This window comes from Mizuhopecten yessoensis, unplaced genomic scaffold (genome assembly GCF_002113885.1).
Source record: "Mizuhopecten yessoensis strain PY_sf001 unplaced genomic scaffold, ASM211388v2 scaffold9651, whole genome shotgun sequence".
In the NCBI taxonomy this organism is placed as follows: Eukaryota; Metazoa; Mollusca; class Bivalvia; order Pectinida; family Pectinidae; genus Mizuhopecten; species Mizuhopecten yessoensis.
The window spans coordinates 670362-698148 of NW_018408154.1; the positions used below are offsets into that span (position 1 = coordinate 670362).

At 34.5% G+C, this 27787-nt stretch overlaps 1 protein-coding gene across 1 annotated transcript in view; it reads right to left on the reverse strand.

Annotated features, from left to right (window-relative positions):
* Window positions 1–20493, reverse strand: part of LOC110458604 — a 47510-nt gene extending 27017 nt beyond the window's left edge. Inside the window, exon 1 of the mRNA XM_021510382.1 lies at window positions 19999–20493. Within this exon, the coding sequence (XP_021366057.1) occupies window positions 19999–20026 (28 nt within the window). The 5' untranslated portion in view covers window positions 20027–20493. The remainder of the gene's footprint in view (window positions 1–19998) is intronic.
* Between the last annotated feature and the right edge of the window lie 7294 nt (window positions 20494–27787).

A 27787-nucleotide genomic window follows, 5' to 3' on the forward strand; every position in this document is an offset into this window, starting at 1 on the left:
TTAAGTCCTTTATGTTTATGGTAGGACACATAGTGAAGCTCACTGATCAAGCCTTTCAATGTTCTATTTACTTCACGGGCCGATTCATTATATCGATCAACCGAGACGTGTCTGGTCTTTTCCCTAGGGAGAAGTTGCATAACACAAACATGGCGGACTGAGTGTCCAAACGATAGCCATCCTGCAATTGACACAATATCCCTGGCAATAACAGCAGGATCAACGTTCACATCGTCTATGTCATTGCCTCCAATCTGGAGAATAACGATGTCAGGCTTCACATTTACTATAATACTTGAAAAGTCCTCCGAGAACATATCGCGCACTCTACCTCCACCTTTTCCTTTGAAATCTATCAACACTTCACTTTCGTCTAAACGGAGATTTTTCCAACCCGAATTCCGATGGTTAACCGCATCACTGAGCCTTCTCACATAGCTATGCCCCATAACCAACACATTGACACGCATGACTCAGTTATATTGTGACCCGGAAGGCAAACAAACGGTCAGGAAGTGCAAAGAAATCAATGTTTAAAATAGCGCCCTACCTTTCTGCCCGTGAAGAAATTTTCCAAGTGACGCTGAGCTAGACCACGTGATCATATATTCATACGCATGTGCGTCCTGTTCGCCTTGCTCACTAGGAAAATATATTCTAGGGCCAAAAGAAAGAATCCCAAAATAAACCGTTACCACCAACATAAATGCAATAAAATACATTCTGTATTTAATTGTTGTTTTTATTGTGTAAAGTGATGTTGTGTGTATATACTATTTGTATTTGTAGTTTTAGTTTTTTTTAATGTGTAGAGTGTTGTCGTGTTTATGAAGTATTTGTACCTGTAGTTTTAGTTTATATTGCGTAGAGTGTTGTCGTGTTTATGAAGTATTTATACCTGTAGTTTTAGTTTTTTTATTGAGTACAGTGTTGTCGTGTGTATGTAGTATTTGTACCTGTAGTTTTAGTTACTTATTGTGTAAAGTGGTGTCGTGTGTATGTAGTATATGTACCTGTAGTTTTAGTTTTTTATTGTGTGTGTATGTTGTATTTGTACCTGTAGTTTTAGTTTTTTATTGTGTAAAGTGTTGTTGTGTGTATGTAGTATTTATACCTGTAGTTTTAGTTTTTTATTGTGTAAAGTGTTGTCGTGTGTATGTAGTATTTGTACCTGTAGTTTTAGTTTTTTATTGTGTAAAGTGTTGTCGTATGTAAGTAGTATTTATACCTGTAGTTTTAGTTTTTTTTTATTGTGTAGAGTGTTGTCGTCTGTATGTAGTATTTGTACCTGTAGTTTTAGTTTATATTGTGTAAAGTGTTGTCGTGTGTATGTAGTATTTGTACCTGTAGTTTTAGTTTTTTTATTGAGTAGAGTGTTGTCGTCTGTATGTAGTATTTTGTACCTGATGACACAAAATCATAATTACTAACTATGGTTTAATAATCAATTATAGGATACTATCGGACTAGTAAACCATGCACGAATTGCGAGAGAAACTCGAGAAATACAATTAAGGTAAGTAAAAAAATGTTTATGTATAATGATTGCAAATCTTCTGTATTGTCAAGGACGGGACAACGCCCACTAAATATAAATGGAACATGTAGGTCAACAAAAGGAAACACTGCGTTTACAGGGAAGTGTTTCATACAAGCTTTAGGTAGACAGATATAAGTCATATATACATATGTATCATGTTAAATATTTGTAACAATATACATATAACAATCCCTATTACAAGTTTACCAATGAAATCTGAGGTTTTGATTTTTACTACTTTTGTTATTTTCAAACTATGCTGACAAATCAGAGAGCAGGATAAAATGTAAAAATATAAACAAAGGGCATTGTTGACTGTGACGTCACAATAAACCTGATTTTGTTTTCATTGCGACTTGTTTATATTTTCACTGGTATAATTAGTTAAATTTGTTTTGGGGGAATCCATATAAATATTTACCAAATCTTGCAGCAGAATACAGTATTAGCTTGGGGAAACTAGTCTTAAGATTGAGAACTTCTCTCATTCTATTATTGAATAGTTACAATATTGTATATCGTATTGTATTTAAGTGAATATAATCATGCGGTGTGTCCATCATTTCTATTTAAATTTCAAATAAAGAAAGGATACACAAGTTTCACTGTCTCCTATACTATAACAGGGACATCCTGCTTTGAGTTAAACAATGGTGCCGGTAGGAGAAGGACCTACTTATGTTTATAGCGTTATGGCTACGTCAAAGTGGAAATATCCCATAACATTAAGCCTTCTTTTCTACTTCACATATTTACTGAACACAAAGAAGGCTACTTACTTGAATGGAATTTTAAAAGAAAAATGAAAAATGGCTCAATGATAAAGTTAGGTAAAACTATAATAAATCAGCCTTTTTCATCGATACCCGATATCTTTGTAAACTGTCTCCCTTTCAAAAGTTAGATCCAAAGAGCAGGTGATAGTGTAGGCCATGTCTATACTCACTATCAGATTATACCTATATCTATCCTCTGTCTGTGTGTTAGAAGTATAAAAACACAAACATACAAGTCCTTTGTAACGTTACATAAAAACATACCAGTTCATTTAATGTTCGTGTACATTTACTACGTCCGTCTCTGTTAAACCCTATATTGGTACGTGCCAATACGATAATGTGTAGAGTAAGATTCTATTTTAAATTATATGGAACTCATGTTATAATGTAATGGACGTCCTCCTTTAAGTCAAGCTTCTAGATAAGACTTGCATTTTTGAAAACTCACAGACATAAAATGAAATTGCTAGGCCTCTGGTTTCAACCGGATGTAGCTGTGCGTGCTGCATGATGTAACGCATATCACAATCTAGTCACAACAACAACATAATCACAAACTAGTCACAACAACAACATAATCACAAACTAGTCACAACAACAACATAATCACAATCTAGTCAAAACAACAACATAATCACAATCTAGTCACAACAACAACATAATCACAATCTAGTCACAACAACAACATAATCACAATCTAGTCAAAACAACAACATAATCACAATCTAGACACAACAACAACATAATCACAATCTAGTCACAACAACAACATAATCACAAACTAGTCCAAACAACAACATAATCACAATCTAGTCACAACAAAAACAACATAATCACAATCTAGTCACAACATCAACAACATAATCACAATCTAGTCACAACAACAACATAATCAAAAACTAGTCCAAACAACAACATAATCCCAATCTAGTCACAACAACAACACAATCACAATCTAGTCCCAACAACAACATAATCACACTCTAGTCACAACAATTGTAACAACAACAACAACAACATAATCACACTCTAGTCACAACAATTGTAACAACAACAACAACATAATCACACTCTAGTCACAACAATTGTAACAACAACAACAGAATCCCAATCTAGTCACAACAACAAAATAATCACAATCTAGTCACAACAACAACATAATCACAATCTAGTCACAACAACAACATAATAACAATCTAGTCAAAACAATTGTAACAACAACAACAGAATCACAATCTAGTCACAACAACAACATGATCACAATCTAGTCACAACAACAACATAATCACAATCTAGTCAAAACAATTGTAATAACAACAACAGAATCACAATCTAGTCACAACAACAACATGATCACAATCTAGTCACAACAACAACATAATCACAAGCTAGTCACAACAAAAACATAATCACAATCTAGTCACAACAACAATATAAACACAATCTAGTCACAACAACAACATAACGAACCAGTCACAACAAATGTGGCAACAACAATAACATAATCACAATCTAGTCACAACAACATCATAATCACAATCTAGTCACAACAACAACATCATCACAATCTAGTCACAACAATTGTAACAACAACAACAACATAATCACAATCTAGTCACAACAACATCATAATCACAATCTAGTCACAACAACAACATCATCACAATCTAGTCACAACAATTGTAACAACAACAACAACATAATCACAATCTAGTCACAACAATAACATAATCACAATCTAGTCACAACAAAAACATAACCACAATCTAGTCACAACAACAACATAATCACAATCTGGTCACAACAACAACATAATCACAATCTAGTCACAACAAAAACATAACCACAATCTAGTCACAACAACAACATAATCCCAATCTAGTCACAACAACAACATAATCACAATCTGGTCACAACAACAACATAATCACAATCTAGTCACAACAACATCATAATCACAATCTAGTCACAACAACAACATAATCACAAACTAGTCCAAACAACAACATAATCACAATCTAGTCACAACAAAAACATAATCACAATCTAGTCAAAACAACAAAATAATCACAATCTAGTCACAACAACAACATAATCACAAACTAGTCCAAACAACAACATAATCACAATCTAGTCACAACAATTGTAACAACAACAACAACATAATCACAATCTAGTCACAACAATAACATAATCACAATCTAGTCACAACAACAACATGATCACAATCTAGTCACAACAACAACATAATCACAATCTAGTCAAAACAATTGTACTAACAACAACAGAATCACAATCTAGTCACAACAACAACATAATCACAAGCTAGTCACAACAAAAACATAATCACAATCTAGTCAAAACAACAAAATAATCACAATCTAGTCACAACAACAACATAACGATCCAGTCACAACAAATGTAGCAACAACAATAACATAATCACAATCTAGTCACAACAACATCATAATCACAATCTAGTCACAACAACAACATCATCACAATCTAGTCACAACAATTGTAACAACAACAACAACATAATCACAATCTAGTCACAACAACAATATAAACACAATCTAGTCACAACAACAACATAACGAACCAGTCACAACAAATGTAGCAACAACAATAACATAATCACAATCTAGTCACAACAACATCATAATCACAATCTAGTCACAACAACAACATCATCACAATCTAGTCACAACAATTGTAACAACAACAACAACAACATAATCACAATCTAGTCACAACAACATCATAATCACAATCTAGTCACAACAACAACATAATCACAAGCTAGTCACAACAAAAACATAATCACAATCTAGTCACAACAAAAACATAACCACAATCTAGTCACAACAACAACATAATCCCAATCTAGTCACAACAACAACATAATCACAATCTAGTCACAACAACATCATAATCACAATCTAGTCACAACAACAACATCATCACAATCTAGTCACAACAATTGTAACAACAACAACAACATAATCACAATCTAGTCACAACAAAAACATAATCACAATCTAGGCACAACAACAATATAATCACAATCTAGTCACAACAACAACAAAACGAACCAGTCACAACAAATGTAGCAACAACAATAACATAATCACAATATAGTCACAACAACAACATAATCACAATCTAGTCAAAACAATTGTAACAACAACAACAGAATCACAATCTAGTCACAACAACAACATAATCACAAACTAGTCCAAACAACAACATAATCACAATCTAGTCACAACAATAACATAATCACAATCTAGTCACAACAACAACATAACGATCCAGTCACAACAAATGTAGCAACAACAATAACATAATCACAATATAGTCACAACAACAACATAATCACAATCTAGTCACAACAACAACATCATCACAATCTAGTCACAACAATTGTAACAACAACAACAACATAATCACAATCTAGTCACAACAAAAACATAATCACAATCTAGTCACAACAACAATATAATCACAATCTAGTCACAACAACAACATAACGAACCAGTCACAACAAATGTAGCAACAACAATAACATAATCACAATCTAGTCACAACAACAACATAATCACAATCTAGTCACAACAACAACATAATGATCCAGTCACAACAAATGTAACAACAACAACAGTTCTACGATTCAGTCACACCAGTCACAACAACAACAACATTTCTATGATTCAGTCACACAAGTCGCAACAACAGCAACATTTCTATGATTCAGTCACACCAGTAGCAACAACAACAACAGTTCTATGATTGAGTCACACCAGTAGCAACAACAACAACATCAACATTTCTATAATTCAGTCACACCAGTAGCAACAACAACAACAACAGTTATATGATTCAGTCACACAAGTAGCAACAACAACAACATTTCTATGATTCAGTCACACCAGTAGGAACAACAACAACATTTCTATAATTCAGTCACACCAGTAGCAACAACAACAACAACAGTTATATGATTCAGTCACACCAGTAGCAACAGCAACAACATTTCTATGATTCAGTCACACCAGTAGGAACAACAACAACATTTCTATGATTCAGTCACACCAGTAACAACAACAACAACATTTCTATGATTCAGTCACACCAGTAGGAACAACAACAACATTTCTATGATTCAGTCACACAAGTAACAACAACAACAACATTTCTATGATTCAGTCACACAAGTCGCAACAACAGTAACATTTCTATGATTCAGTCACACCAGTAGGAACAACAACAACTACAACATTTCTATGATTCAGTCATACCAGTAGCAACAACAACAACTACAACATTTCTATGATTCACTCATACCAGTAGCAACAACAACAACAACATTTCTATGATTCAGTCATACCAGCAGCAACAACAACAACTACAACATTTCTATGATTAAGTCACACCAGTAGCAACAACAACAACAATTCTATGATTCAGTCACACCAGTAGCAACAACAACAACTACAACATTTCTATGATTAAGTCACACCAGTAGCAACAACAACAACAACAACATTTCTATGATTCAGTCACACCAATAACAACAACAACAACATTTCTATGATTCAGTCATACCAGTAGCAACAATAACAACATTTCTATGATTCAGTCACACCGGTAGCAACAATAACAACATTTCTATGATTCAGTCACACCAGTAGCAACAACAACAACATTTCTATGATTCATTCACACCAATAACAACAACAACAACATTGCTATGATTCAGTCATACCAGTAGCAACAAGAACAACATTTCTATGATTCAGTCACACCAGTAGCAACAACAACAACAACAACAACATTTCTATGATTCAGTCAAACCAGTAGCAACAATAACAACATTTCTATGATACAGTCATACCAGTAGCAACAACAACAACATTTCTATGATTCAGTCACACCAGTAGCCACATGATCCATTCACTACAGCAATACGATTACACTTACTGAACCCGACAGATAGTTACAAGTTACGTCATCAATAGACACACATGCCTGTGGTTTTTACATTACGTAAGGTAGACTTTTATCAATGAATGAATTGAAAATATTTGGTGCCTACTAATTACGTTGTGACGTACATCCTCCAAACCCCTGTACACTGGGTCGATGCTCGTAGCCCTTTCCCCTTCCCCGGTACCCCGGGTCAACGACTGTACCCCAGGTTAATGTAGTACATAGTCGTGAAATGTATGTCTACTGCACACAAGAACATGGTCATCGAGTTATATTCTCTAATAACATTAACTGTAGTGGGGGGTTGTGTATTCCGCACGGACTTTTAAGATATAAGGTACCAAATGATACTTTTGTATTCCACATGTCTTGATTTGTTTTTAACTATAAAAAGGAAAAAGGGATATTTCATGATAACTCACTAGAAGGGTTAAAATAGTTGGTTAGAAGTATAACTAAGGCTATGAATAATAAGGTGACGGAACACCATCAAATAGACATTGGAATTATGTGATAAATCATGAAAAAAATGGAAGAGCAGAACAGAGGTTATCATTCCGTGAAGGAACATCAGAAAACCGAGCCCATTATATATAAACTTTCTGGTTTGAATTCTCTGCCATTCCCCTTATCGTCTTTACATGTATGATGAGTTAATATTCAATTGTGAGTGTACGCTTAAGTGTATGTTTTCTACCTTAACAAGTGAAAAGTACCACACACAAATGAACCTTTGTTCGTGAAGAGATACTGGCTATATATAATTGTATGATAACAAAACACGCAGATATAAATTAGATAAAATGAGGCTATGCATTTCGGTGAGCAAAAAAGATTTAAAGAACAGATTTTTTTCTGAATAAACATTATCTTGTAAAATAGAGGATAAGACAAAAAGTGTAAACCACAAAAGACAATGCATTCTGGTGAAGTGAGTTTTTTATGGAACAGATCTAAAAAACAGAATAAGAAATAAATTGTGAAAATATACAAAAATGATAAGATTAAAATACAAAAAGGCGATGTAGCATCACAGGTAAAAAAAAAACCCACACCATGACAGATCAACAGTTGTGCATGTATTTAGTGCTGGAATGTTTGGCATTTCATATCAGTGTTGATAGTGAGGCAATGGGCATTAACGATAACCTCAACATGTTTACTGGTGCTGTCTGTAATATATATAAACTAAACAAACTATTCGTGAAAGGATTTTAAATTTTGGCAATCAATTCTAGCTTATTTAATTTAATGTTTACAGTGTTTGTTTTTCGAAATAACGCTATAGGAAGCGAATCAATGCAAAAAAAGAGTTTCAAAAATAACTCGCCAACACATATTGATAAACAAAGTTGCCATTATATATCTACAAATTGAAATAACTCTAATCTTGCTGATCGAGGAATCCCTTAAGTGTTCGTGGAGATCGTGGTTCGGTTAGGTACATACAGACGCTGGTTTGTGTTTCTCCACACCTTATCTCTACGACTACGTGAACTTATCCAGATTTAATCCAGCTCGCAAGAGTTACAGATAATAAGTTACGTAAAAAGTTTTTTCCTAAATCTGGTATGTCCGAGTAAAATGATAACGATTAAGTGTGTGTTATGTCATAAGAACAATAATTTATTTGAGTTATGTGGTGGACAAAATATTATATTAGCGATACTTCATGATTTAAATTGTTTATTTGAGATGAGTTATGCGCTGATTTCAGTTGTATATTTGACTTTTGTCATTATGGAAATTGTAGACTTTAGTTATCTGATTATTTGAATTGTATATGTGTGATAACGTCATTTGTACATTTGAGTTATGTCATAATTCAGAATAATTGCAAATTTGAGTTATAATATTAATAAATTATTACAGTATTTTTGAGTCGGTTGATTGCAGCATCAATTGTATATTTGAGTTATTTTATAATTATATGATAATTTCAATGTTATTGTTCGCTCTTTTATACACTTAACGCTTAAAAAGAAACTACTATATTTTCTGTATAACACTATTATAACTCATGACATTAATTCAATGCTAATAGCGTTTTAGACATGTTGTTTATATTATTTGCCGAATTTTAAGTGACGTTAATTAATCAGTTTAACATCAGTTGTCGCGACCTTGACCCATTGCTGTAAATATGTGAGCTTTTTCTTTGCAATAATCGTGCTGTAATTGATTCATTACTCGGTGTCTTGCAGTGGTTTTTATAGATAAATGTGTATACAAATGCAGTATATTGTTCTTTTGATTTATACATTATCATAACTACTAGTATATTCTCTTAGTTGTACACGCACTACAATGTGTATTTCTGTACTTCTGACAGCCTTTATCATGATATGAAAAGAGAATATTCTCAAATAACAGTAAAACCCCGGCGACGCCAGTGGGTCATAGAAATACGCTGTGGTAGGTGTTTTTTCTCTCCAGTTTTATGAACGAAATCCTATTTCGTTTCAAGCGTTATCCCAAATACTGATATCTTATCTTACTTTCTGTTTGTAATCAAAAGTGTGACAACAATATAATCAGGGAGAGATTAGATTTCATATTATATAATTATAGTTTATGATGATGAAAAGACTAGTTATACAATATTTCTGTTAGGCAGAATTGAAACCACCATAAAATCTTATAAAAGATAAATGATTTATATATTATCTAGGATTCTTCTGATTTCAACTGATACTTGACTGTGTAGATAATGATAAATATATGATCAACACGTGTTGTGACTAAAACGTATCGTTATCAGTATTGCTCTAATAATAACCGTGTAAGTAATAGCCACAAAGAGAGGTTACAGTTAATATTGAAACTTTTTAGACTTGTTTACAATTGAAATGAAAATGAATATTGTCCTGCATACAGTTAAAATGAAAATATATTTTGACCTGTCTACAATAGAAATGAAAAATATTTTTTCCTGCTTACAGTTAAAATGAAAATATAGTTTATTTTGATCTGATTAAAGTTTAATGAAGAACATTTATATTGGCCTCTAACCTATGATATTATTTTGTTTTCGTGTTCCACAAAGGAAATCGAAAGAGCAATGCATAACAAACGCAAATTATCTGAAACAGTTTTTACCGAGGATCACATTGTGCAGTCATGACTATAACCTAAATCACAACAAATGTTTATTTTGAAAGTTGGCTTTCCTCTATCTTAAACCGGAGTAAAGAATTAACTTCCACAGGTCATGAAGAACACTCGGTTTTAATCTTTCTAATTGCCAGTAGACGTACCCACAAGACCCGTCCATGTTTGTACAGAGGAAACCTTATGCATACCGTTGCAAGCGAACGAATTCTCAAATTTCATTTGAAAGTGGAAGTTTTATCAAAATTTACTTTGATGGATGGGAATTTAGGTTGTTCAGAAGTACAGAAAAAGGGACATATTAGTGTTAGTTTATATTGTGTAGAGTGTTGTCGTGTGTAAGTAGTATTGGTATATATTAGTGTTAGTTTATATGGTGTAAAGTGTTTCCGGTTGTATGTAGTATTTGTACATATTAGTTTTAGTTTATATTGTGTAGAGTTGTTGTCGTCCAAATGTAGTAATTGTACCTGTAGTGTTAGTTTATATTGTGTAAAGTGTTGTCGTCTGAATGTATTATTTTACCTGTAGTTTGAGTTTTTTTATTGTGTAAAGTGTTGTCGTGTATATGTAGTACTTGTACCTGTAGTGTTAGTTTATATTGTGTAAAGTGTTGTCGTCTAAATGTAGTAATTGTACCTGTAGTTTGAGTTTTTAATTGTGTAAAGTGTTGTCGTGTATATGTAGTATTTGTACCTGTAGTGTTAGTTTATATTGTGTAAAGTGTTGTCGTCTGAATGTATTATTGTACCTGTAGTTTGAGTTTTTTTATTGTGTAAAGTGTTGTCGTGTATATGTAGTACTTGTACCTGTAGTGTTAGTTTACATTGTGTAAAGTGTTGTCGTCTTAATGTAGTAATTGTACCTGTAGTTTGAGTTTTTAATTGTGTAAAGTGTTGTCGTGTATATGTAGTATTTGTACCTGTAGTGTTAGTTTATATTCTGTAGAGTGTTGTCGTCTGTATGTAGTATTTGTACCTGCAGTTTTTGTTTATATTGTGTAGAGCGTGTCCTGTGTATGTAGTACTTGTACCTGTAGTTTTAGTGTTTTATTGTGTAAAGTGATGTCGTGTATATATAGAATGTGTATCTGTAGTTTTAGTTTTTTAATGTGTTAAGTGGTGTAGTCTGTGTGTAGTATTTTTACCTGTAGTGTTAGTGTATATTGCGTAGATTGTTGTCGTCTGTATGTAGTATTTGTACCTGTAGTTTTAGTTTATATTGTGTAAAGTGATGTCGTGTTTATGAAGTATTTGTACCTGTAGTTTTAGTTTTTTTATTGAGTAGAGTGTTGTCGTCTGTATGCAGTATTTTGTACCTGATGACACAAAATCATAATTACTAACCATGGTTTAATAATCAATTATAGGATACTATCGGACTGGTAAACCATGCATGAATTGCGAGAGAAACTCGAGAAATACAATTAAAGTAAGAAAAAAACTGTGTATGTATAATGATTGCAAATCTTCTGTATTGTCAAGGACGGGACAACGCCCATTAACAACTATAACTGGAACATGTAGGTCAACAAAAGGAAACACTGCGTTTACAGGGAAGTGTTTCATACAAGCTTTAGGTAGACAGATATAAGTCATATATACATATGTATCATGTTAAATATTTGTAACAATATACATATAACAATCCCTATTACAAGTTTACCAGTGAAATTTGAGGTTTTGATTTTTTTTACTTTGACAAAACACTTTTGTTATTTTCATACTAAGCTGACAAATCAGAGAGCAGGATAAAATGTAAAAATATAAACAAAGGGCATTGTTGACTGTGACGTCACAATAAACCTGATTTTGTTTTCATTGCGACTTGTTTATATTATCACTGGTATAATTTTATAGGCAAAAATATATTAAATAAGTTAAATTTGTTTTGTGGGAATCCATAAAAATAGTTTCCAAATCTTGCAGCAGAATATAGTATTAGCTTGGGGAAACCAATCTTAAGATTGGGAACTTTTCTCATTCTATTATTGAATAGTTACAATGTTTGTATATCGTATTGTATTTAAGTGAATATAATCGTGCGTTGTGTCCATCATTTCTGTTCAAATTTCAAATAAGAAAGGATACACAAGTTCCACTGTCTCCTATACTATAACAGGCACATCCTGCTTTGAGTTAGACAATGGTGCCGGTAGGAGAAGGACCTACTTATGTTTATAGCGTTATGGCTACCTCAAAGAGGAAATATCCCATAACATAAAGCCTTCTTTTCTACTTCACATATTTACTGAACACAAAGAAGGCTTCTTACTTGAATGGAATTTTAAAAGAAAAATGAAAAATGGCTCAATAATAAAGTTAGGTAAAACTATAATAAATCAGCCTTTTTCATCGATACCCGATATCTTTGTAAACTGTCTCCCTTTCAAAAGTTAGATCCAAAGAGCAGGTGATAGTGTAGGCCATGCCTATACCTACTATCACCTTAAACCTATATCTATCCTCTGTCTGTGTGTTAGAAGTATAAAAACACAAACATACAAGTCCTTTGTAACGTTACATAAAAACATTGCAGTTCATTTAATGTTCGTGTACATTTACTATGTCCGTCTCTGTTAAACCCTATATTGGTACGTGTCAATACGATAATGTGTAGCGTAAAATTCTATTTTAAATTATATGGAATTCATGTTATAATGTAATGGACGTCCTACTTTAAGTCAAGGTTCTAGATAAGACATGCATTTTTGAAAACTCACAGACATAAAATGAAATTGCTAGGCCTCTGGTTTACCAGGATGTAGCTGTGCGTGCTGCATGATGTAACGCATATCACAATCTAGTCACAATAACAACATAATCACAATCTAGTCACAACAACAACATAATCACAATCTAGTCACGACAACAACATAATCGCAATCTAGTCACAACAACAACATAGTCACAATCTAGTCACAACAACAACATAGTCACAATCTAATCACAACAACAACATAATCACAATATAGTCACAACAACAACATAATCACAATCTCGTCACGACAACAACATAATCACAATCTAGTTACTACAACAACATAATCACAATCTAGTCACAACAACATAACTAACCAGTCAAAACAAATGTAGCAACAACAACATAATCACAATCTAGTCACAACAACAACATAATCACTATCTAGTCACAACAACAACATAAATAACCAGTCACAACAAATGTATAAACAACAACATATTCACAATCTAGTCATAACAACAACATAACGAGCCAGTCACAACAAATGTAGCAACAACAAGAACATAGTCACAATCTAGTCACAACAAGAACATAATCACAATCTAGTCACAACAAGAACATAATCACAATCTAGTCACAACAACAACATTTCTATGAGAAACCACATGATCCATTCACTACAGCAATACGATTACACTTACTGAACCTGACAGATAGTTACAAGTTACGTTATCAATAGACACACATGCCTGTGGTTTTTACATTACATAAGGTAGACTTTTATCAGTGAATGAATTGAAAATATTTGGAGCCTACTAATTACGATGTGACGTACATCTTCCAACCCCTGTACACTTGGTCGATGCTCGTAGTCCTTTCCCTTCCCCCGGTACCCCGGGTCAACGACTGTACCCCAGGTTAATGTAGTACATAGTCGTGAAATGTATGTCTACTGCACACAAGAACATGGTCATCGAGTTATATTCTCTAATTACATTAGATGTGGTGTATCTGTACCTAAGATAAGGTACCAAATGATAATTTTGTATTCCACATGTCTTGATTTGTTTTTAACTATAAAAAGGAAAAAGGGATATTTCATGATAACTCACTAGAAGGGTTAAAATAGTTGGTTAGAAGTATAACTAAGGCTATGAATAATAAGGTGACGGAACACCATCAAATAGACATTGGAATTCTGTGATAAATCATGAAAAAAATGGAAGAGCAGAACAGAGGTTATCATTCCGTGAAGGAACATCAGAAAACCGAGCCCATTATATATAAACTTTCTGGTTTGAATTCTCTGCCATCCCCCTAATCGTCTTTACATGAAGGATGAGTTCATATTCAATTGTGAGTGTACGCTTAAGTGTATGTTTTCTACCTTAACAAGTGGAAAGTACCACACACAAATGAACCTTTGTTCGTGAAGCGATACTGGCTATATATAATTGAATGATAACAAAAAAAACGACGATATAAATTAGATAAAATGAGGCTATGCATTTCGGTGAGCACAAAAGATTTAAAGAACAGACTTTTTTCTGAATAAATATTATCTTGTAAAATAGAGGATAAGACAAAAAGTGTACCCCACAAAAGACAATGCAATCTGGTGAAGTGAGGTTTTATGGAACAGATCTAAGAAATAGAATAAGAAATAGATTGTGAAAATATACAAAAATGCGATGTAGCATCACAGGTAAAAACACCCACACCATGACAGATCAACAGTTGTGCATGTATTTAGTGCTGGAATGTTTGGCATTTCAAATCAGTGCTGATAGTGAGGCAATGGGCATTAACGATAACCTCAACATGTTTACCTGTGCTGTCTGTAATATATATAAACTATACAAACTATTCGTGGGAGGATTTTAAATTTTGGCAATCAATTCTAGCTTATTTAATTTTATGTTTACAGTGTTTGTTTTTTGAAATAACGCTAGGAAGCGAAACAATGCAAAAAAAGAGTTTCAAAAATAACTCGCCAACACATATTGATAAACAAAGTTGCCATTATATATCTACAAAATGAAATAACTCTAATCTTGCTGATCGAGGAATCCCTTAAGTGTTCGTGGAGATCGTGGTTCGGTTAGGTACATACAGACGCTGGTTTGTGTTTCTCCACACCTTATCTCTACGACTACGTGAACTTATCCAGATTTAATCCAGCTCGCAAGAGTTACAGATAATAAATTACGTAAAAAGTGTTTTCCTAAATCATGTATGTCCGAGTAAAATAATAACGAATAAGTGTGTGTTATGTCATAAGAACAATAATTTATTTGAGTTATGTGGTGGACAAAATATTATATTCGCGATACTTCATGATTTAAATTGTTTATTTGAGATGAGTTATGCGCTGATTTCAGTTGTATATTTGACTTTTGTCATTATGGAAATTGTAGACTTTAGTTATCTGATTATTTGAATTGTATATGTGTGATAACGTCATTTGTACATTTGAGTTATGTCATAATTCAGAATAATTGCAAATTTGAGTTATAATATTAATAAATTATCACAGTATTTTTGAGTCGGTTGATTGCAGCATCAATTGTTTATTTGAGTTATTTTATAATTATATGATAATTTCAATGTTATTGTTCGCTCTTTTATACACTTAACGCTTAAAAAGAAACTACTATTTTTTCTGTATAACACTATTATAGCTCATGACATTAATTCAATGCTAATAGCGTTTTAGACATGTTGTTTATATTATTTGCCGAATTTTAAGTGACGTTAATTAATCAGTTTAACATCAGTTGTCGCGACCTTGACCCATTGCTGTAAATATGTGAGCTTTTTCTTTGCAATAATCGTGCTGTAATTGATTCATTACTCGGTGTCTTGCAGTGGTTTTTATAGATAAATGTGTATACAAATGCAGTATATTGTTCTTTTGATTTATTCATTATCATACCTTCTTGTATATTCTCTTAGTTGTACACGCACTACAATGTGTATTTCTGTACTTCTGACAGCCTTTATCATGATATGAAAAGAGAATGTTCTCAAATAACAGTAAAACCCCGGCGACGCCAGTGGGTCATAGAAATACGCTGTGGTAGGTGTTTTTTCTCTCCAGTTTTATGAACGAAATCCTATTTCGTTTCAAGCGTTATCCCAAATACTGATATCTTATCTTACTTTCTGTTTGTAATCAAAAGTGTGACAACAATATAATCATGGAGAGATTAGATTTCATATTATATAATTATAGTTTATGATGATGAAAAGACTAGTTATACAATATTCCTGTTAGGCAGAATTGAAACCACCATAAAATCTTATAAAAGATAAATGATTTATATATTATCTAGGATTCTTCTGATTTCAAGTTGTGACTAAAACGTATCGTTATCAGTATTGCTCTAATAATAACCGTGTAAGTAATAGCCACAAAGAGAGGTTACAGTTAATATTGAAACTTTTTAGACTTGTTTACAATTGAAATGAAAATGAATATTGTCCTGCATACAGTTAAAATGAAAATATATTTTGACCTGTCTACAATAGAAATGAAAAATATTTTTTCCTGCTTACAGTTAAAATGAAAATATAGTTTATTTTGATCTGATTAAAGTTAAATGAAGAACATTTATATTGGCCTCTAACCTATGATATTATTTTGTTTTCGTGTTCCACAAAGGAAATCGAAAGAGCAATGCATAACAAACGCAAATTATCTGAAACAGTTTTTACCGAGGATCACATTGTGCAGTCATGACGATAACCTGAATCACAACAAATGTTTATTTTGAAAGTTGGCTTTCCTCTATCTTAAACCGGAGTAAAGAATTAACTTCCACAGGTCATGAAGAACACTCGGTTTTAATCTTTCTAATTGCCAGTAGACGTACCCACAAGACCCGTCCATGTTTGTACAGAGGAAACCTTATGCATACCGTTGCAAGCGAACGAATTCTCAAATTTCATTTGAAAGTGGAAGTTTAATAAAAATTTACTTTGATGGATGGGAATTTAGGTTGTTCAGAAGTACAGAAAAAAGGGACATTTTGGCATGGGCGCTCACATAAATAAATCTCAGATCCTACATTAAGATATTCAACCAGACCAACAAAGTAGAATTCCGGAGCACGCTTGACATGGAATACGGCAGTTCGGGCGGGCCCAGTGTAGACGTAGCGATAGCCTGTGTTATTGTATTTCGCGGTCCAATGATAACGGTTATAATTTGGAAAATACAATACACTTCTCCGAATTAAATTCCAATGGAAATTATTCTTGGATAATGTAGGCTTCAATCTGCACTATATACTATTCATTGATTGACTTGGCTTCAAAATCTATAGATACGTTTAGCTTCAATATAAAAGGAATACTATCTGTAGATAAGTTTGGCTTCAATCTGCTATATATGCTATTCGTAGATTAGTTTGGCTTCAAACTATAATGAATACTTTCCATTGATAAGTTTGGCTTCCAATTTGCACTGTATATTGTTCCTCGATATGTTTCACTCAATATATACTGGATATCATTTAAATATCAACTTAGATACAAAATTCGCTGGATTTTATTATAAATTAGTTTGTCTTCAATCTTCGCCGAGTATCATTCATAGACAAGTTTGGCGTCAAGCTACACCGGATACTATTCATAGACAAGTTTGGGGTCAAGCTACGGCGGATACTATTTATAGATATGTTTGAGGTCAATCTAGGTCGGATACTATTCATAGACAAGTTTGGGGTCAATCTACGGCGGATACTATTGATAGATATGTTTGAGGTCAATCTAGGTCGGATACTATTCATAGATAAGTTTGGGGTCAAGCTACGTCGGACACTATTTATAGATATGTTTGAGGTCAATCTAGGTCGGATACTATTCATAGATTAGTGTGGCGTCAAGCTACGTCGGATGCTATTCAAATATTACTATTGCGTCAAGCTACTCTGGATACCGTTTAAAGATAACTTCAGATTCAAGGTTTGCGGGATAGAATCCTTAACTTTGTGTGGCGTCATTTCACGCCGGATACCGTTCATAGAAAAGTTTGGATTTAATATGAAGAAATATTGACGCCATAGTGATTGATCCGACTTCTAACACTGGAGTTCAAATATCACGAAGTAAATGAAACAGGTACCCCATATAGAGCAGGAAATGGTTACCCTTCCGTGATACCAGGGTTATTATCCGTTTATTGTACCTCATGTCGTCCCCTTGGGGATTTTGTCTTCGGTCCTGTTAACTCGCATCTCTAAGCATTCAAGACACAATCATACCATATCGTTATTTGTATCCTATAGGACTGCATCCAACGACTTCTCGTTACATAACATTCTAAACCATTACTAGGAAGTACAATAACAATATCTTGTTGAGGTTGAAAATGTTCAGTATCTTGTTAGCAGTCATTTTAAAACGTGATCTCATCTCACTGCAACACGTGTTGTTATCAATTGGCAGTTTGATCAACTGAAGAATACATATCGGTGAAACAGTTGTAATCTGGCATCGCCTAACAGAAATAAACAATTATCAAACAATCTTGCCGTGAAGCTGTGTGAAGCTTCACTGTGGTTCCATGCACTTACTAAACCATCACTAGTCAGCATTTTAGTGTGACATACAATCCTGCCTATTTAATCTAGCCACCACGAAACCGGTCGTCATACATACCAGTCGGTATTTTAGGGGGCAGAGTTGCAGTTTTCCTCGCAATATTGTCCAAGTATTCAAACAAGTCCCATAGCCTAGTTTTTTTTTATTGTGAACGAAATGGTTAGTTTATCGCTGCTTCACCGTATACCATTTACGGGAATACTATATCTATTTCATTCTAAAACCACAGTGGACATGCATAAGAGACTTCAAAATCTTCTTGATTCCAGGGTAAAGCACGCATACAGGCCATATGGACATCAAAAACTATTAGACATCAGGATAAACACGTGGACAGATGACAAGGACATCAAAACTACAGGACATCAGGATAAACACGTGGACAGATGACAAGGACATCAAAACTACAAGACATCAGGATAAACACGTAGACAAGATATGGGGATAAAAACTTGACCAAGACGTTAAAGTGTACCTCTATTAACACGACATCAAAAACTATGATAATCACAACCAACAGACGAGAAACAAAGTAATGAAAGAAGTCCTCAGAGATCCTACCCAAAATACCAGATAAGCATCACCACCCAAAATACTAGATTATCATCACCATGCAGCAAGATAAACCAGTTTATCTCATTATCGGCAAAGGAGAAATGAATCCTTAATTCGAATTATTCATGTTTATCACCTGGGGCAAAACCTCGGATTTGTAAACCAACTATATAGTAAAAAGAGGGACATAAACCAAAGACCCCAACATGCCAGATAACAACACAAAGGGAAGAAAAGCAAGGCCACCAAAACCTCGCACTAACATCAACAAAGGGCACGGCACACCGTCATAAAAATCTTCCAGAAAGAGATAATACCGTTTACATCTTCCAACGTATCATCAACGACAGCAATCAACAACAACCGACGACAAACAAATAAAGGAAACCTTAACAATATATGTTTCGATACGGACGCTAGGTGATGGTGAGAATCAAATCAAATTTTAAACAACTATTTAGTGACATTTTGGTTTTAATTTTTTTGTCTTTGGTGAGTTTTCTCATATGCAGCCTTCCGTCCAAAAGTATTTCAATGTACAAGTATATTGAGCAATTCGTTTACTATTGTGACAATAGAAAAATATTTTACTTTGAAACACTCTCTTTGTGGGTAACATAGAATAAACCTTTTTACATTTTGACCATAATGATATTATAGTTGACGTATACACATATTGCAATCGTATAAGATAGTTAAAGAGATACTTACCCATGTTTTGGTTTATTCCTAGCGACATGATTTGCCTGGTTATCCTGACAGACACCACCTCGACGTGTGTGCGCGTGAGTGGGCAGACACTACATTACAGACACAACACTTGATTCCGGGCGTTGTGACTCCTTACTGTGACTCCTTACTGGTTACTCACCGCTCGTGATGGGCAGTGGTTCTCCGAATATGTATTTGTTTCTCAATATTAGTAGGTTTTCCACCAGTGTTTTAAAGTGTGTGCGTGTAAAAACCCGTCATCATCGGCTTTAGTGCTAAGTGTAATAATAAGAAACAGTACAATAGTTATGATCGGTCAGGTTTTTCCTTTTAAGTGTAAGGAGTCTGGAAAATACAGCGATCAGGTTTTTACGCCAAACGATACAGATGACATGACGCAACTTCAATTTAACAGTCTCCTTAAATAAGGTCTCAATACAAGTATCTGACCACCTATTGCAGTATTTGTGTTTTATCCAAGGACAACCCCAGATACTATATACACATCACGTTTCTCTGACGACCAGGAAGCGGAGGAAGTTCGTCTAGCCGGGGATTGTTTATTTGTTAGTGGTTTATTTATATCGTCACAGGAGATCACGGGTCACTGGACAACTGGTTTCTGGAGACCAAACCGAAATCAGAAAGCAACAGTGTAGAGAAAGGAAACTAGACATATTCTGTAATACATGGGACACAACATAACATTATAAGTCTGTGAGAAAGCGAAAGGGAATCGGTTAGGTGCATGTTATGGCAATGCATTAATTTTAAGGGCGGTCAGAGGTCAAGGGTCAGATAACAGAGTAAAGAAGGTCACAGGTTGTAAATGAAGCAGACCCTCAAAAAAACAAACGTGTATTGTTCGTGTCAGGAAACAAAAAAGTAGGTTCAGCAAAACTGGCTCCTGCTTATTACATATAACAAACCACATCTGTTTAGACAAACAATTCACGTGTACGTGAATACGTGTGTGTATATGCATTACATTGTAAGGTGCATGACAACATATAGGAAGGACATCGGTTATCACAACTTCCAACATCGAGTAAGCTTCCGAAACCTCGATCACGCGCCCTCACAAACAATATAACAAATCATGACTCGAAGGCAGAGGTCATAGCGAAAACTTAAAACGTACCATTATTTATATACGTTTCTGTGTCGCTGTTTTATTTTATTAACAGTTTAAACCTAGTACACGTGCCAGATACCGCGGGAGTGGCAGGAAGGGTGTTATTACCAGCAGCTGTGCCATGTCGCCAGGGATAAGTTTTAGTGGAAACATTTCCTCTAATTTATTTCTGCGCAAAGTTGTGCAACGTAAAGATTTGTCAAATTGATAGATAGAGTGCCAGCTCTAAGCTAGAGCAGACTATAAAATAAGCATTTTGATTTAAACAATATGCGTTCTTCAATTTTCCAACTCGCTGTCGCATCTGTGGGGAGCGTCCGCACAAAGTAAACAATACACGTGAAATATATAACAAAACATGTTTCATTTCAGAACATTCTGTAGTTGGTTTTCTTGGGTTATTCATAACTTGAGATTTCGGAGAATTCATTACATTAGAGGATTACAGAGAGATAGAGGATGTACAATGATTAATATTTAAAACGGAAATATCTTTCCGTTTCTTCCTGAATCGCTCAAACAGCATAACCTCTCTGTATTTGTATGTACCTGTAATATGATACATACTAAGTCGGTTTTCTCATATTGGTTTGTTTCTTTTATCGATTTTCTGCTTCTATCAAAATGACGGTGTTAAAATGCTTCGTTGCAATAAACAAATACTACCAAAATTGATTAAAAGATATATACTCTATAACAATTTCTTTCTTTCTAAAAATCTTTTTGATATTTCCCAAATACATTTTCCTTTTCGCAATAGTAGCACACAGTTGATTGGCTACTCTAATGTCCATTCCAACCGTCAATAAGTTATGGATGTTTGTTTCCTAGATAAACTAAATAAATAAACTGCTCGGCCATATCTTATCTGACTAAATAACGCTCGAAATGAATCAAAATATGTTTAGCCGCATAATGTTAAAAACAACGAAACTTTAATTGCAAATGTATTTTTGTGGAAAGACTAAACAGAGGGTCACAAGGAAGAAAACAAGCATATCTTCCGGTAGAGATCACGACGAAATAGTTACCTGCCTTACGTGATTAACGACTTATATCATTGATAACATGCATATAATTAAGTCCCCCAAAACAAAGTTTTGGGGACTTATTGTTTTTACTCCGTTTCTTATTATTAAGTCCCCCAAAACAAAGTTTTGGGGACTTATTGTTTTTACTCCGTTTCTTATTATTAAGTCCCCCAAACATGGTTTGGGGACTTATTGTTTTTATTCCTCTGTGTTCTTTTTCTTCTTCTTCTTCAGCCATGAACTTGTCCAGAGGTTTTCTCAAAAACTATTCAGCGGATCATCATGAAACTTCACACACATACTCATTAGGGTGCCTAGGTGTGCAACAGGCTATTTTTATCACGACCAGAAGTCAAAGATGGCCGCCAGAACCTTACTTCCGGTTTTGGAGTTTTTGGCTCTGATTTCGTAGAAAATTGGTACATAAGGGTTTTCAGGGCTGCCGAAAACAATGGACACAGTTTCAAACAGCTCAGTTGTCATGTTAACGAAATGGAAGCCTCTGATTGGTCGAAAATGGAGGCCTCTGACTGGTCGAAATTTAGCTGTTGTCTGATTCTGCCACAAATTGGTACATAGGGGTTTTCAGGGATTCATAACACAATGATAACAGTTTCGAAAAGTTCAGATGCCATGGTAACGAAATGGAGGCCTCTGATTGGTCGAAATTTAGTTGTTTTCTGATTCTGCCCAAAATTGGTACATAGGGGTTTTCAGGAATTCCGAACAAAATGATAACAGTTTCGAAAGTTCAGTTGCAATGGTAACGAAATGGAGGCCTCTAATTGGTCGAAATTTAGTTGTTTTCTGATTCTGCCCAAAATTGGTACATAGGGGTTTTCAGGAATTCCGAACAAAATGGTAACAGTTTCGAAAAGTTCAGTTGCCATGGTAACGAAATGGAGGCCTCTGATTGGTCGAAATTTAGATGTTGTCTGATTCTGCCTAGAATTGGTACATAAGGGTTTTGAGGGATGCGAAAACACGATGGTAACAGTTACGAAAGATTTAGTTGCCATCGTAACGAAATGGAGGCCTCTGATGGGTCGAAATTTAAATGTTGTCTGATTCTGCCCAGAATTGGTACATAGGGGTTTTAAGGGATGCCAAACACAATGGTAACAGTTTCGAACAGATCAGTTGCCATGGAAACAAAATGGAGTCCTCTGATTGGTCGAAATTTAGCTGTTGTCTGATTTTGTCTATGTTCCTAAGTCCAACAGGGGTCGTTTGGGGGACTAATCTGTAACGGCCATCCGTTACAATTATTACTAGTGTCAATTGTTTCTACTTTTCTGTGATGCTTAGAAGTTTTATCGTAATGGGACGTTGACCTGAAATCTCCCTACACCTGCGCGAGAAATCAACAATACAATAGCGATTAGGGAATTTCCTTGGCTAAAGATATATGACCAATCAGAAAGCAACGGTGTCGATCGTCAGACAGTAAACAATAGCAGACGGCAGGCGATACACAGATACTGATAGCCGGGAGGGAAAAACTACAAGGTTGGTTAGTGTAGTAGATCCAGGAGATCTCATTGATGAAAATTAAAAAGCTATTGAATTACATTGAATAGGCCGTAAACATTGTCAGGGGCTATTTAGCAAAAAGAAAGGACAACCAACTTACTTTGAAACTTTGTTCAAAAACTGTTAAGTATGAAAACGTATTTGGCATGCTTTTGTTTGTTTCTTTGTTTGGGTTTTTCGTCCTATTAACAGCTATGGTCATTTATGGACGTGCCAGGTTTCGGTGGTAGAGGATTGCATGCAATACATCATATTAATATACAATATCAGCTCGCTCGGGTCAATAAATACCAATGTAAACTTTGAGGGCGTTGTCATGCAATTCTAAGATTCAGAGTTCCTAGTTGAGAATATCTTTGTTGAGTTTGGTGGCAAGATTTACACCCTTGTCAAACAAACTGTGCCGCTCTTCTCGCCGACTTGTTTTTCTTTTCTTTTCTTTTAAGGCTTAATTTATCGATGTGCTTGTTGGAAATGGTAACAAAAAATAACTATTTCCCTTAAAACAACAAGATATGAAGTGACCACGCCGTCCATATATATTCTCCCGAGCATAAAATCAATGACACTACATACCTTCCACTCCGGCCGCTGTCCTCCGATCCTCAGGTTTGTTAAGTGTCGGTCATTAAAAGAGGCATACTCAATGTTCTAGATAATTTGCATACCGATCATCTGTGCGATAAACGGGACGATTTCGATTTCCAAGTCGTGTACTTTCCTTTTCTTGACAGTGACAGCCGTGTTTCCCAACCCAAGGTGTTAACATGTTGCATTTAATTGGGTATTAAAGAGCTTGCTCAGAAAATCATGATATCCGTGATGATATCAAATGCAGACGGACAAACTTTCTACACCTGGTTTCCAAAGATACAGGTTGATCGTGATTATGAACAATTTTTTATGATCGCCATTATGATCTCATTTGGAAATATTACGTTTCTTGGCGCGATATGAAGGTCAATGCTATTTTTTTCAATTCTCTATTGCTTTTCTTGTTGTTTTGTTGTCAATACCAGTTTTCGCTATGGGACGTGTATTACATGGATTTTACTTAGATTTACATGGCCAGTGTAGTCAAGGCAGCAGAAGACGCTTACCCTTCCGGAACACCTGTTCGCATTATCTTTGAACTTGTCCACTGGTCTCCATGTAAATCTTTTCTTTGTTCATATTTTGACTTGGTTATATCGATTTTTGAGTTCGCATTATGGATTGGTTGACACTTGGGTAATCCCTTGTTGTTTATTCTGTGGCAAGTGTTTTTTTTTTTTTTTTTATTTGTTCTAAGAACTTTGGAGAAGTTGAAGCTGATGCAATATTCAAAGTCTAGATTTTGCATTTTGAATATTTCGCGTGACATTAGGCAGTACATTGTAACATGTTGATTTGTGCAGATAATTCATGCGTTAGCATGAGAATTGTTTCATGATTACGTGCCGGATATTTGTTATTCTGTTGGAATTTCAGGCATATGAGACCCGGATGTATGTAAAACAAACCGGAAACACAACTTACACTGGCACGTGTCGGGTTTCTCATGTACGTGTGTCACCAGCCACTGTAACATGCTTACCTAGTTGATGGAGGATAAATTTGAATTACCAAAACCTCACAGACCATACCAACACAGTAATAAATCATAACTCTAACATCTTAATTATATTTAGTTTAGATAATACATTTCAGTATACACAGTTACCAGCATGTATTAAGTTTGCCGTTTCTGATTAATTTCTTTGTAAATAAACATAATACGTGATCCCTAAAGCCGCAAAAAAAGAACACGCAATATAAGATGAAGGTTTTGGCATGAATTTACCTAGAATATCATATAAAGAGTTGAAAACGGTTTCAAACTTTTCATATGGAGCAGTAAATGTTTATTTTGCTTGGCTTCCAGTATTGACGTAAAAAACTTATATCTAGGTGGTTCGTTATTTCTATTCGCCATGCTTCAAGTCATTAAATTTCAGGCTATAGACATTGCATATTTCTCTCGGTAGCCGTTTTTTAAGTTTAAAGTATTCCAGATATGATAAATACGGGCAAGAATATCTTTCATCTCAACACTTTATTTTGTATGTCTCTTACGCAGTGATTAGCTGACAATGTCCCGTTTTATGCAGAAATAGAACATTATCTATACTAGCGCTGATCAGACACGCTGTGGTATGAACAGGAATATTTGAACTGAGAGCCCCCAGATAGTAATGTCACTGTAAAATGTTCAAAAAGAGCTCCAGTGTGTGTATGCTTGTTAAGGTTTAAACAACAAGGATGTTATGTAATCGTTGATAAGACACACTGAGGGACCAAGAAGTGGACCTCACTTACCGTTCCACTCGTACACGCTAAGTACGCCCACTTATGTAGGCAAGCCTCAAGTATTGGCAGAATGTGAAGTAATTATATGCTAATTGTAGTTTTAAAAACACTTTAACGCACGTTTTTTAATGCAAGTTTTCTTTGTGTAGTGTCAGTAAATACCCGGATTGGATACACCCTGTTTACCAATAAGATAAGCCAGGGTTTGTCGAACAGAGTGGCTTCTATAGAATGGTTAATGTTTAAATGTTCTATTTGACAAAAAAACTCACAAAAACTGTTTTTCGGAATCTGTTAAATTAACTACTTGTAAGCAAATTATACAGATAGATATTGCAGTGAAAACTTTGTTTTTTCTATCATTTCCAGTTAATATATTTGTGCTTGCAGAAATAACTCCTTTTCTTTTACCAGCCGATCATAAACAAATGTGATATTTACGAATTGCGATATAATTTGATTGCTTACATGTGATATTTGATACACAGTTAAAATGAAATAAGAGATAAATATAATCCACCTTTTTTCATTTAGAATTAAGTGTATTTAATCTTATGCTGTTTTCCGTTTTGTGGCAGTATCAAATGATTAAATAATTGCATAAACTTAAGTAAAACAATTGTTTTTATAACAGTTAACCAGATAATTATTGACAGCTATCTCTGTGATGAAGAGTAATCAGTAGATATACGAAATAACTTGTCTATTTATCTCTTGTTTCTCTATTTTCCTTACGACTAATGAAAACAGGATGACCGGTCACGTGAAATTTGATGTGAAACTATCGAAGAATAATAACATTACTTCTTTAGAATATTTTGCTACCAAACCATATCTGATTTATGTCTGTTTGCATTTAAATCAGAAATTTAATAAAGCACTATTTTAATTTGTATTTATCTACTTCTTCCATTCAATAACAACAATACATCACCCAAAGACCGTCCAAATGAACTAGCGGGAAAAAAGACACGCATCGTTTGTTATTGAAGTCTAAGTTTTCATTTCCTACATATGAATTTTCATTATCGCTGTATTGCTAGTTTAAGTTATCCCTTTGGCCTAACGCCTAAAGACATGGGTTATGAGTTAAGGCATGGGTTATGAGTTAAGATGTGGGTTATATGAACACAAACGACGTTGCAATAAACGTCGTTGCAACAGTGTGAACCCACCTAAATTCACCATCAAGTTCAATACCGCGTGTGTCCGTCTCGTCCGTCGGCCGTCTGTCGTCCGTCCGGCGTCAATATTTTACTTTAAACAATGTCTTCTTGATAACCACAAGGCATAGGGTGATGATATTTGGCCAGAAGCAAATTGGGATGAATGGCTACCAAGTTTGTTCCAATGAATGACCTTCACTCATATTCAAGGTCGCATGGGTCAATTGTCTAAAAAAGAATTTAAACAAGAGGCCCATGGGCCTTAAGGTCACCTGATATATTTATACAGAGAGTTGATTTCGTTTTTAACATGAACAGAAATATTATTCAAAGTGACAAAAAGCAATAAAACCACCTTATTCAATATCAAGCATACAGATTTCAGACTAAAAAGGATTTGAAACTAGCACCTCTGATTCTAAACAAGGAAAATGAAGAAATTTTAGCACACTGACTCCCTTGAGCCCCTACCTACAGCCCTTGGGGGTAGGGCTGGCTCAAAATTTTCAAAGTATCAAACTGTCAACTCAAGGTTATAATTCCAATCAAGTTATTAACATGTAATATTCAAAGTATCATTTGCCATTATAAACCAT